General features: G+C 44.9%; 2 protein-coding genes across 2 annotated transcripts; one reads left to right on the forward strand and one right to left on the reverse strand.

The window, feature by feature from the left end:
* Window positions 1–9,079: 9,079 nt before the first annotated feature.
* LOC133895080 (uncharacterized) lies at window positions 9,080–9,836 on the forward strand. The gene is made up of 3 exons (XM_062335279.1): window positions 9,080–9,108; window positions 9,193–9,751; window positions 9,804–9,836. The coding sequence occupies exons 1-3, from the start codon at window positions 9,080–9,082 to the stop codon at window positions 9,834–9,836; spliced, it is 621 nt and encodes a 206-aa protein (XP_062191263.1).
* Window positions 9,837–11,403: 1,567 nt separating this feature from the next.
* On the reverse strand, window positions 11,404–11,886 carry LOC133895081 (glutathione S-transferase T3-like). The gene has a single exon (XM_062335280.1). It carries the CDS (start codon window positions 11,884–11,886, stop codon window positions 11,404–11,406), a length of 483 nt encoding a protein of 160 aa, XP_062191264.1.
* Window positions 11,887–13,976: the final 2,090 nt, after the last annotated feature.

Genomic DNA, 13,976 nt, shown 5'->3' on the forward strand with positions numbered 1-13,976 from the left:
CTCAAAATCGTGGGAGAACTGGAGGAGTATGTGGCATCATTGTGAAGCTTGTGTCGAGGAGAAGCTAAGTGACAAGTTTGGGACTTGGTTGATCCGCTCGATGGTGTAAAAACCATTGAGTGCAAATTTGTTTTTTAAGAAAAAGATAGGCATGGATGGAAACATTCATATATATATATATATATATATATATATATATATATATATAAAGCACAGTTAGTGGCTAAATGTTTCAAGCAAATTCAAGGTGTTGATTATGACGAAACATTTTCACCCGTCGCAATGCTAAAGTCTATTCGGATCCTCCTAGCGATTATTGCATATTTCGACTATGAGATATGACACATCGATGTAATTATGGTTTTACTAAGTGGAAACCTAAGTGAGGATATGTACATGATACATCCTGAAGGTTTTGTCGATCTGAAAAATGCTGGGAAGATATGCATGCTTCAAAAGTTTATCTATGAGTTGAAGAAAGTATCTTGAAATTGGAACATTCATTTTGATGAAGTAGTCAAAGAGTTTAGTTTTATCAAAAATGAAGAAGATACTTGTGTTTACAAAAAGGTTTGTGGGAGCGCACTTATGTTTCTGATCTTATATGTAGATGGCATATTGTAGATCGAGAATCATATTCCAATGCTTGATGTTGTCAAATCTTTATTGCGAAAGAGTTTCTCAATGAAAGATCTAGGAGAGGTGGCATACATATTGGGCATAAAGATCTATAGAGATAGATCGAAAGACTAGTTGGATTAAGCCGGAGTACGTATATTGACAATGTATTGAAAATGTTCAACATGTAGGATTCTAAGAAGAGTTTCTTGCTAATGTCACATGGCATCACTCTTAGCAAGAGTCAGTGTCTAACGACACATGATGAGTTTGAGTGGATGAGTATGATCCCATATGCTTCCACTATCAGGTCCATCATGTATGTCATGCTTTGTACACTCCTAGATATTTCCTATGCTCTAATTGTTATGAGTAGATTTCAATCAAACTCAGGTAAAGGTCACTGGGTAGCAGCTAAGAGTGTCCTGAAGTATTTCAGAAGAACTAAGGATATATTACTGGTCTATGGATGTAAGAGGAGCTCATTGTAAATGGTTACACTGATGCTAGTTTTCAAACCAACAAGGAAGATTTTAGATTACAGTCTGGATTTGTGTTTTGTCTTAATGGAGGCACGGTGAGTTGGAAGAGTTCCAAACAAGAAATGGTTGTCGATTCAACGATGGAAGCTGAGTAGCAGCTTCTGAAGCTGCAAAGGAGGTTATTTGGATTAGAAAGTTTGTTTCTGAGTTAGGTGTGGTGCCTAGTGCATCTAGTCTAATGAACCTCTATTATGATAATAGTGGAGCCATTACACAAGCCAAGGAGCTTAGGTCGCATCAGAAGTCCAAGCACATACTACATCGCTATCACCTTATTCGGGAGATCATAGATAGAGGTGATGTAAAGATATGCAAGATGCACATAGATTCGAATATTACTGATCCGTTGACAAAGCCTCTCTCGCAGCCTAACCATGAGGCGCGCATGAGCTCTATGGGTATTAAATGCTTGCATGATTGAGTTTAATGTATGTGAGAGATTTTATCATGCCTATGTTTATATGTGTTTTGAATAATTGTTTATTTGGTTTTTTGAATAATTATCATTTATATTGATCAGTAAGTATGTGACTTATTTGTGAAACTCTTTATTTTATTATGATATTATTCTAAATGATCCATAATCTCATATCATTATGTGTGATAATAATGATTAATAGATTAGCACATTGATTGATAGATGATCATGTTTCACGGATAATAAATATGGAGATATCGAATCAATAATGTGGACAAATGTTAGAAAATATGGTATTGGATTGGCCCACATTGAGGCACTGCTGGGATGTTATTTATTGTGCCACCAGTTATAGTCTCGAATGGTGTACCTGCAGAATCTTTTGACCTGAGATCGTCATCGATTCCTAGAATGTGAAGTAACAAACTGAGGGGCTTCCAAACGCTACTCAGTAACTAGGTAGTTATAAAGGTAGCTTTTGGATATCCTATGAAACATGTTTTGGGATATGAGCGATCAAGATGGAATTTACCCATCCGAGATAACGAGAGAGATATCTTTAGACCCATCAATGTGGATGGATTAAGAAAGTACATGGCCATACCAATGCAATTAAAGAGTTGATCACAATATAGTAATCCACTACGAGATCGAGTGAATAGTCAAGCTATCACAAGGATGACACATATCTCATATTAAGCTTGACTGGTATCGTGTGGTAAATGGATTAATGCATAAGTATATCAAGGTTCAGCCGATATGATCTTTGTGTGCATTCGGGAGTCAATATGTCTTGCTAGGTATCACTATTGACTTGCAATTTGAAAATAGTTTTCGGGTAGCGGATGTTTACACATGAACCTAATAGGTCACATACTTAAAGGGATGTAGTTAAAAAATTTGTATGATCGATTCTAGTGCAAGTGGGAGATTATTGGTGATATACCTTAGAGGTGATCATATATGCAGACTGAATCTGCAAGTGAGATTTAATATGATTAAATATCCATTAAGGTTTATAGTCATAATGAGTTTTAATGTGATTAAAGGTCCATTAGCGTACTCTATATGGAGGAGGCAGGAGCCGTGAACGCAATAGTTGATTCAACCACCAAAATCCTGGCTGCCACTCTTTTCGAACTCCCTACGAAACCCTAGCCAGGCACGGTGCTAGCATACCGACGTATGACATTTCATCCATATACGTGTGGATACCGTAGAGGCGTTGCTGCTGTTGCTGCGGTACTGATCGGTGATAAGAACACTATGACGAGATCGACTACTTCATCTTTGTGGTCGACGTGATAGACTATTTTCTCTTCGTGGACACGCATAACCCTTCTTTCACTGCACGTATCTAGCGGTAACGATCCATGATCCCATACTTGCATGGTTTCTTGATTGAACGCGGTAGAAAATTTTGATTTGTCATAGCGTAACATATCTGTCGTAACATGGGAACCAGGGGTCCCCGAGTCCCGAGACCAGGACAGCAGAATGCCACGTGGCGTATTCCCTCGGGGACTATCTCCCCGAGGACCGAGAAGTGCCAGTTCCGAGAGAGGGCGCTCGGGTCCATGCACAGTGGCCCCCCGAGTACCCGTAATTCCCCGAGGACCCGAGAAGTACCAATTTCGGGAGAGGGCACTCAGGGCCATGAACAGTGCCCCCCGAGTACTGAAAAGACAATGATGTCACCTAGGGGGGTGAATAGGCGTTTTTACAAAAATTCGTCCCCTTTTACCGTTGTCCTAAACTTGCAGTGGAATATAAACTAACGGATTTTTCACAAGTTAAAAACCTAAATATGCTAAGCTCAACTAGTGCACAATCATCCTAAATAAGTGTGAAAATTACAATCCTAAGTTGACTAAAATTATTCAATTCTAGCAAGAGATATGCAATAAAACATAAATTGAAAAAGGCTAAAAAATACTGTTCATATGCTGAAATTACTGTTCACGGGATATTCCGGTGAAGACCGGATTCTCCAGGTTGTACAGGTCCAGAAACTCCGGTGAAGTTCGGATTCTCCGGTTTCTGTACAGAACAGAGCCCGAAACTGAATAAAATGGATGGGTAGAGAGTTTTAGCTCAAACCAAGTGATGCCGTGTGTTCTCGGAGATGATTCCAAGTAGATCCACGAAGAACCTACACTCAAATACACACAAACAAATAGATCGAGCAATATGCATAAAGATTTGAACAAGAACTCAAAAGTAAAGAAACAAGAGAGGAGACACAAAGATTTATTTCCTGAAGTTCGGATTCACCACCGTGAATCCTACGTCTCCGTTGAGGAAGCTCCAACGAGCCGGGTCTCTTTCAACCGCTTTCCTCGGTCCACTCTTGATTTCTTCCCTTACGGAAGCGAAATCGAGCCCTTCACAAACTTCCGCGGTAATCCACAACCTTGGGTACTCATCGGCGACGCCTAGCCGCCTATGAGGCTTCACCTTCGAGAGTAACAAACACGACGACAAACTTCTTGCCGAGAACTCAAGTGCTCAAGATTGGATTTTAGCTCACTTGCACTCAATCTTCTAATCTCTCAACCCAACTCACTTTTCTTCTCAAATCACACACTAGAATAGAGTGGGAGAGGTTCTTTTGGCTCTAGAGGATGTTCTTTTCGTGTCCTTGCAGCAGCCCCAAAGGATAGGGTGAGTGGTGTATAAATAGCCCACTTCAAAAAACTAGTCGTTAGGCTCTTTTCTGGACTTTACCAGAGAATCCGGCCACTCCAGGTACCGGAGAATCCGGTCTTCACCGGAGTCTCCGAGTACAGCACAGCTGACCTTCGAAAAACGGTGATAACTTTTGATCCCGGAATCCGATTTTGACGATTTTGGACTCTATGGAAAGCTTATTCAGAGGGCTACACATCCCAACTGAATTCATGACCTAAAACATATAATATCAAACTAGGAACACTCCAAAACCCATTTTGAACACTTCCACACTTTCCGCTTCGGACTTTTAACAAGAAACTCTCACTTTGGGTTTAGTTGGGAACTCTTGAGCATCGAGACATGATAATGAGCTCACGTTGCATCCCTCTTAATAGTGCATGCATGAATGCAATATGAGAATGACTGTATGCTCGATCCTAGCTACCGTTTCTTTCTCGTGCACTTCTCTCCGCAACAAACATCGAAACTCACAAGCAGTTATACTTAGGGGCATAATATTGCATTTTTATACATATTGATCATGAAGAGGCATAAACAAAACTTAGTGAGTTGTTTAGGTGAAGTTGACCACTTACTAAACAACGTTCTAAATTATGTTTAGGCTACTTAATTAAACCAGGCTCTGATACCACGTTGCGAGGACCCGTCCAAACAGTATTCAAATTAATCATCAAACGGATCATTATTCATAATCCAACCTCGACGATTAACCCGAATACCATTTCGGCAGTCCCGGCACGTGTTTTGTGCCCAAGGATCGGAACACATGCCTCCAACATAGTGCATCACAACATAGCTTAATAAAGAGCAAGTAATAAATATTTATATTACAAAAGTTAAGCATGCAACTGATTTCAACATTTTACAACAAAAGCGAGCTAGGAGGAGATAAAACCCCTCAACTCCTAACCAACAAAAGATGTACGCAGCGGAAGAAAATAAACTATACAACAAAAGGATATGGAGGCACATGCCCTTAGACTCCATATCAAGAACACCGAGTTCGAAGTAGAATGTGCTACTTCTGCCCACCACTCCGATCGGCAGGCACAAAGTAGCCAAACACCGCCTCTTCCTCGCCAACCTGTGAACCTGCATCAACTTAAGGGAAGCACCCTGAGTACGAAGGTACTCGCAAGTCTTACACAGTATGGGTATATATATTCCCGACTCCAAGGACCATGCATTAAGCTGGTAGCAAAAATTAACATGGTTAAGTTAATTAAGCGGTAAGCAAACTGGACGTATGTGTGAGCAACTAGCTTAACCAACATATATGAAACTACCCTGCCATAACCAACAACTGAGCATATAAAAAGTAACAACAAGTATATCAATGTGAACAAGTGCCAACTCGAACCACCAACCACTATACCCAGACCAAAATCACATGCCCACCCATCAACCTCATTCCATCATCCACAAACCACAACGAGAACTTTACGACCGGTGCAGATGAAATAATATCATGCTCATGACCGAGAGCGCGGCATTTCGAAATGTTTATACACCCTGCAGGGGGATACTCCTGGACCCACACGACACTAGGACCATTCGGCTTGTGCCACCGGCCAAAGTGCACACAAGGGGTACTCGTGACAACCTTTCCCAACCAGTCCCAACCGTGTGGGGCATGCAACGCTTGGCGCGGCGGTACTAGAACTACTCCATGAGCAAACTAGTACCGCTTACAAGCCCGCCCGCTCACACCGTCGTTGTTCACGTCCACAAAGCCACAACTGCGAAGGTATTCGACTCGCCTTACCATTAGATCGGCATATGGTGAATAAGGTAAGTGCTAAAGCCAACAACCCCAACGATCGGTGCTTAACCGGTGCAAACGGTCTACGGTGCCCAGTTTTCCTCTACCGTCCTACCCAGGGGAACTCCACATCCGGGCAGTTTAAGCACCCTCCTAGCACTGCTCACACCTCATCTCATACTCACCACTCACCAACCATACCATCACCATCAACATGTAATTGTAAACAGTAGTAGATCCTATCCTCGCGAACAACGGAGAACACCGTCGTTCGACTTCTACCGAAATACCTAAGCATTGCTAAGCATAGCGAAGACCTTTAGACATCGACATCATCTCTAGGCTTCAAGGAACATACATGAACTCGTGACCAAGGTAGAAGAATGCAACGGCATAGGTTCTACCCAAAGGTGCCCGACACATGCATACATACATAAGCATAGATAACACTTTAGACTTTCAAGTTAACACGGTGCAATATGATAGATGCTTGCCTTGATGCACTAGTTCACAAAGGTGTGGCGCGTCGGGATCGACCTCGGCCTCCGGGATCGACGGATCGACGTTCTCTAAAAAGGATCAACGCGTGCAATGCAATGAGTATGAATGAAGTGCAAATACATGCCACAATATGCATATAATGGCTGAACACATTTTTCCTAGATAGAACAAGTCATAAGGAAACTAGCAAAATTGGATTCATCAATTTTGGATTTATGATGAATTAACGGTGAATTAATGAAGCTTTAACCTAATTAATTAATATCAGAAATTTAATTCATTATTTCATGGCTGGAGATATTTTTAATAGGTAGAGTAGGTTATTTTGAAACCAACAAAATTTGTTTCATAATTTTTGGAGCTACAGAGAATTTATTATGAATTTTACAAGTTTCAGCAAGTAGTAAATGTGCTGTCTGGGTATACAACGGTCAGACCGAGGGTCACTGGCGGTCAGACCGCCAAGACTCACGGTTAGACCACCGGAAACGCGGTCAGACCGCCCCAGTACAGAGAGTTTTGGCCCCTGGCGGTCTGACCGGCCTGGGGTGGCGGTCAGACCGCTGGGAGTTGCCGGGGGCACTTGGGGAGCTCACCGACGACGATTCCGGCGACATTTGGAGTGGGGACTTGGACCTAGAGCATCACATTGACTCCCTCTACCACATAGGACAACATGCATACGCCGAAATCTACAAAAACTCGGCTATTGCTTCTAATTCATCAAGAACTCATGAACTTCACAATCCTAGCTCAAAATGCGAAATCCAACCATCCAAAAGGCGGATTCTTGCTATGGGAGTTTAGGGGACTCACCCAAATTCCTTTACCAAGGTTGTGGACCGTCGATTGAAGGAGGAAATGGAGGGAAACGCTCGGGAGACGAAGAAATCCGGTGTTCTTCACATTTCAACCCTAACACCAAAAGACACCAAATCCGGCTTAAATCCTCCGGGAAAACGAAAATAAATTGGGGAGATGGATAGCTCATGAGCTTGTGATCGCAATGGTACCACATACTCACCTCAAATCCCTCTCTTGAGCTCGGATTTTGGAAGAAAAGAGAGAGGGAGTGAGAGGGAGAGTGAGAGGGAAGGGGAGCACGAGTGGGGAACGTGAGGGAGAGTGAGGAGGAGAGAGAGTGAGCTGCCACACTAGAGGGAGAGAGAGTGGGGTGGTTGGTCCACTCCGGTGGGGCCCACGTGTTAGAGAAAGAGTCCGTTTTAACTGCTAATCCAATTCTTTTCTCTCCCAAATTTCTTTCTCTCATCCAAATGATCTTAAACGAATTGCATTAGTAATCCGAATTATAATTACGCAAATTTAAATATAATGCTTAAAAGCATGATTATGTTTAATTGCGTGATTAAAAATTTGGGACGTGACACTGCACCTGCTAAAGTTGGGCGTAATGGGCGACAAGACTGGCCAAAGGCGCATTCTTAACCCCTTGTAACATCAAACTGCAGCCCCATGACGGTTGCTTTCTATTTATAGCTCATGGGAACTCGTGCCCCCATTTCTGAGCACACCGAGCCTCCCCCGATAGAATAAAAGAGGGTGCACTCCGAAGGCAGGCAAGTAAAAAAAGAAGGCCTAAGGAAGTGCTAGAGGTCAGAACAAGTCCGAAGCAAACAAGCCAGAACAAGTCTGAGAAGCTTTCCGAGAAGTCAAGACGGAAGCCAGGAGCAAGACTGAAGCTCTAGTCTTAGACAGAAAACTTTGTAAGGCCATCTCCAGCAGCTACCCTAAATTTTCATCCTCTAAAATACTATTACAGCATCCTCTATCACTATTACAGACTCCCTCATTCCAGCCATCTCCAGCAGGTACTCTATATGTCATCCGCTATCTTCTCTCCCCTATATTAAATTGATTTTTTCCCAACCGCCATAACCTCCACCGTAGCAATTTCATTTGGACATGTAGCATGGTACAAATTAGTGTCATAGAACTGAGGTAATCTGAATTGAATTATGTTTTGCGCAGTATATATGGCAATTGAGAGATAAGCGTGTAAACAATGTGTTTGTCGGCCCCTGCTGTGACCGGAGATAGAAATGAATGTTTGCAACGATAGTATTTCCTGCCTTCTACTTCTGTCTAGCGTGGACAATAAGCAGGGCCACCAATCTTGCTGCGGAAGACCAATGAGTAGTGGCTTGTAGTGGAAGGGATTGATGTGCCATGGAAGGATAGGAAGGAGGCCTCCAGTCTTGCTGCGGAAGGCTCGCGTGCGGTGGCTTATAAGGGAAGGAATAACCGTGGCCTATATATAAGGGGATGAGGTAGTGAGACCTTGCAAGAAAGCGAAAAATGGATCCTCGCAAAGCCTGGAACGACACCATTAGAGAGTTGTGTTTCGGCAATGACTCTTCCGATGAGGAAGATAATTTGTTCCTTGCGACTGTGGCCGCGATCCATGAGTCGTCGGCAACACAGCGCGGAGCTTGGGGCGGTTCAGTGCCCGGACGTCGCCGTATCCAGCAGAATCGCCTAGAAGGGCACTAAAGGTTCTTCAATGACTACTTCGCCGATCCCCCTATGTACCCCGATTACATATTCCGGCGTAGGTACAAGTGTGAATAGAAAGTCTCCTCACGTAGTATTATGAACACATGTATGTGTGTGGTGTCTTATTGTTCATGTTTGTGCAGGTTCAGGATGAAACGTGACCTGTACCTCAGAATCGTGGAGGCAGTTGCGGACCGTGACCCGTGGTTCCAACAGAGGAGGAACGCGGCAGGGGAGCTCGGACTGTCGGCGTTGCAAAAAGTCACTGCGGCGTTTCGTATGCTATCATACGATGCTCCTGCGGATTCGCTGGATGAGTGCCTCCGACTCGGAGAGTCCACCATCATTGAGAGCATGAGGCGGTTTGTTCGGGCCGTCGTCGGGGTGTTTGGCGATGAGTACCTCCGTTCTCCGAACGAGGAGGACACCGCTCGCTTGATTGCTACAAACGAGCGAAGAGGGTTCCCGGGGATGCTGGGAAGCATCGATTGTATGCATTGGAGGTGGAAGAATTGTCCGACAGCCTGGTCGGGTTCTTTCACCGGCCACGTCAACTCTCCGACGATCATACTAGAGGCGGTGGCGTCGCAGGACCTGTGGATTTGGCATGCCTTCTTTGGAATGCCGGGGTCGCTGAACGACATCAACGTTCTGCACCGCTCGCATCTCCTCGACAACCTTGCCGCTGGTGTGGCACCACAGGTACAATACTCAATAAATGGACACCAATACAACATGGGGTACTACCTTGCAGATGGAATCTATCTGGAATGGGCCACATTTGTGAAGCCCATATCTTGTCCGCTTGGGCTGAAGCGGCAACACTTCGTCGTTCAGCAGGCGGTGGTACGGAAGGATGTCGAACGCGCCTTCGGTGTCCTGCAGTCTCGGTTTCCTATAGTCAGGGGGGCTACAAGGATATGGGATCAGGAAACCCTCCATGACATCATGACCGCCTGCATTATCATGCACAACATGATAGTGGAAAATGAGAGAGGTGATGATGATGCTGAACACGTCTACGACGGTTCAGGTGACCATGTGGAGCCGTTGCACACCCCGATACCCGCTGTTGAAGAATTTACACATAGGTATGGGATGATAACTAGCAGGCAGGGTCATCACCAGCTTCGTGAAGATCTTGTGGAGCATCTATGGCAGCTCCATGGTGGAGAGTAGTCCAAACTTAAATGTAGAGAACTAAATAAAATGAGGTCCACGTTGTCCTTTGGTAGTGGGTTTTTTCTTTGAAAGTATGTCGAATTTGCTATGTAATTTCGAACTATGGGGATGTAATTTCAGTAGTATGAAATTTCAGTACTATGTAATTTGTTTGGAGTATGTCAGGTTATATCATTGAACCGAAAAAAATGATCAAAACATGATAGTGGATGTTGCACCAAGTGGATCAGTAAAAATTATATCACAATGTACAAGGTAACAGAAAGACTGAAGTACAATTGGCGGGATAATTTCAGTAAACATTACAACATATGAAGTCTCAAATTCCAGAAAAATGAATAAGAGTACGTCACAAAAACAGACACAAACTGCCTGAAACTGCATAACACTACTCATATCAAGTCATATACTGCAAGCACTCGAATTTCCATACACTGGCTATTAAGAAGTGCTACACTTAGGCAGAAGGGCCAGAAGAGGCACGACGACCTGCAATGATGCTCTGCCGGAGACTCTTGTAGTATGCTTGCTGGTCCTCATCCATATGTGAAATATCCATGTTCATTATGTCCCGCTCCTCCTTCTCCTTCTCCATTTGCATACGCTCTTCCTCAAGCCGGAGCTTCTTGCGCTCAACTTCCATCAACTCTGCGAACCTCTTAGCCCTTTCCTTCTCAATCATCTCTTTCATTGCCAGTTGCCGATCAAAAAGATCTATCATGGGCCCTGAAGCAGAACTAGAGGAAGACGTACCCCATGCCCCTTCTTTCGATCGTGTGCGCCCTGGAGGCCTCTTCGTACGAGGGCTGCAGGTGGAAGGTTGTGCGCCGACCTTCTCAGGTATGTTCATCCCGGGTGAAGACCCTCCCTGTTGTGTCGAGGAGGGACTTCCGGAAGGTGCGGTTTTTTGTTTTTTGCGCGACGACTCCGCTTGCCACTTCGGATGATTGCGCAACTCCCTCCAACACGGCAGCAAGGTGAACTCCTTATGCTCCACGGCTTGAAACATCTTACATGCCTCAACGACCTGCAAAATGCCGAGCCAGTATGGTACTTCAACGTATTTGCCGATCAAGTTCTATGAAATGAAGACAGGACCGTGCATGCAGGCCATATGTTCAAGTATAAATTTATGGCAGAACGTTGTATGGATTTCGCAGGCAAGTATAAATTTATGACAGAACCTTGTATGTACATTTCTTTAAGGCTGCAACAAAGATACATACCATCTCCGCCTCGGTCGTTCCACTCTTCTTAGTGCGCAGGGCTCTTGCGTAGTGGCCGCAGAACTTCTGGACCGTCGTGTTGATGAATGTCCATCTCCCCTGCAGCGATTTCTTATTCTGAGTTGATGTAAAAGTCTTGTTCTCATTGTAGTAACTCTCGATCCTGTGCCAGAATGCACCTAAGCTCTGGTTGCTCCCAACCACGGGATCTAGGCTCACGTTCAACCAGGCCGCAACAAGGAGAAGGTCCTCCTCCAACTTGTAACTGCAGCCACGGCCACCAACTGCTGCCGCCTCTACGGGTGCCTCATTGTCCTGCACCTGCGCGGAAGGAGTCTGGGTGCCGATGATGGCATCTTCGGTGAGCGGCAACACATCATCCCACGGCATGCTCTCCATGTCCCCGTGAAGGAATCCAGCGTACTCCATTTCGTCCCTGACCACAAGACATTAAGCACTGCAGTACATGTAGGAAGTATGTAATCGTTCACTACCAGACAATAAGCAATGAATGGGCCACATGTAATGTTTCGATACTCAACCATAAGTTTCTACTGTCAGTCATCACAAAAACAACACTTTTGCAATAACACCTAATGCACATTGCCATAGCATGTGCTCAAGAAAGCTCAAATAAAAGTTCACCAAAATAGATAGCATTCGGTAACCAAGCTTCTCGAAATGTCTCATACATCTAGACATACTACCACGGTAACATGCCGACTTCAGGACTGACGACTAGAGGATAAGACCGACACCTAAATGTCATCCATTAACCTACAGGAACTACAGGCTACCTTCACTGCATACATTCCATACAACATAATAGAGATTGTTCTGAACTACAGCCTCCATGACCTATCGGATTCGATGGACATTGAATCTTCGGAACACAGGAGCTCATCGGTGCTCCAGTCAGACTAAACGACATCATCCTCGTCGTTGTCTTGTGATGCAGCCCCTTCCTCTAACACTGCTGCGCTTGAAATTTCGGTGTCAAGACCATGGTTGTCGACGCCAACGTCCCGCATACAGCCTTCAACTTGGAACACAAGCTGTTCCAAGTCCTCCGCTATGTTTTCCACATGCAGAAGTGCCATGTTGAGATCCACGGCAGCCGGGGTGCTTTCTGGACTCAAGTTGTCAATGGCCAGTTTCTTCAAAGCGGCCGCCGACTCCTCCACATGGTCCTGCATCTTCGACACAAGAGCAACAAGCGCTGCGCGGTCCATCTACAACCACGGGTTCAGGATGACTAAAGGAACATGTGCTTATTTGTGCCATATGCAGGAACTCAATCAATGCAGGTGTACTCTACAGTTTGTAAAGGGTACCTCTTTATGACATACATACACTATATATATCATTACTGCACATACGTACCATACACAACATATGTCATTACTGCAACAGATCATATCCTACTCTAGTGCACCAGACAACAGTGATTCTTGCACTACAAAAAACATTATTTCCATACAACTAGCAGTAATGTTCACCTCCTACTCCTACCCAGATTGCCAAAGATCTACCATTTCCAGTCCGAATTGCCATTCCCATTATCCCCTACACTTCCTACTCATCCCTGCCCTACACCAATCAAAGGATGCGAAGCCTCACTGCATATTGTTACACATCTTGTTAACTCCAGGATAGTGTGCTACAAATATCCTACATGAGCCTATGCAGTGAGGTTCAACTTTGCTAAAACACTGCCTGCTGTTCCTACCTTTCCCAGTTAAACAACAATGTTCTAGTGCACAAAATCACATTCCCAAGTAAACTTTTTCAATAGTTCATGACTTTCCGAAGCTATTGTCACATAATTCGCTTCCACCAAAACACATAGCAATCTTTCAGACTAGCATCATCTCCAGGCACAAAGAAGGGTGTCCAAAGTTCATCAATTGTAACCTATTTCCCACTGCATTCGAAACAGAAATGTACTGTCTGAGCCCCTTCCTCTAACAAGCACACTACAGTCACCAAGAACTTTTTTGTCACCACAAAAATGGACCAAGAACAGGTCCTTTTGCTAGTCTGGAGATGATCCTACATGCGCACACAGAAACCCTAAGATTTCCTCACCAATTCGGTCAGTGCCGGCCACATTTCGACGCGATTAGAGGTTCCTACCAAAGGGGATCGGGTGCCAAAACCTTTCTGCACATGGCGATCCCCTGCGAATGTCGATTTGCAGCAATCCATACAAACCCTACCAACCTATGTGGCCGACCAAACGGAAGAACCCCACCCCCGCCGGAGAACCCTACCTCCGGCCGCTCGCCGCGTAACCCTAAGATGTGGATTTGGGAGCCGAGGACATACCTGGGCCGTCGGGATGACCACGGGCCACCAACTGCCGCCGAGCACACCGAAGGTGGCGATCCTTGCACCTCGCCGGCCGGATCTACGTCCGCGCACTCGTCGCCCAACGGGGACGACGCGTCGCCTTCCCGGTCTCCGGAACCTCTTCGTTTCCGCCGGCCTCCGACGCCTCCCGCCTCGCCTCCGCACCC

This window comes from Phragmites australis, chromosome 16 (genome assembly GCF_958298935.1).
Source record: "Phragmites australis chromosome 16, lpPhrAust1.1, whole genome shotgun sequence".
Taxonomy (NCBI): domain Eukaryota; kingdom Viridiplantae; phylum Streptophyta; class Magnoliopsida; order Poales; family Poaceae; genus Phragmites; species Phragmites australis.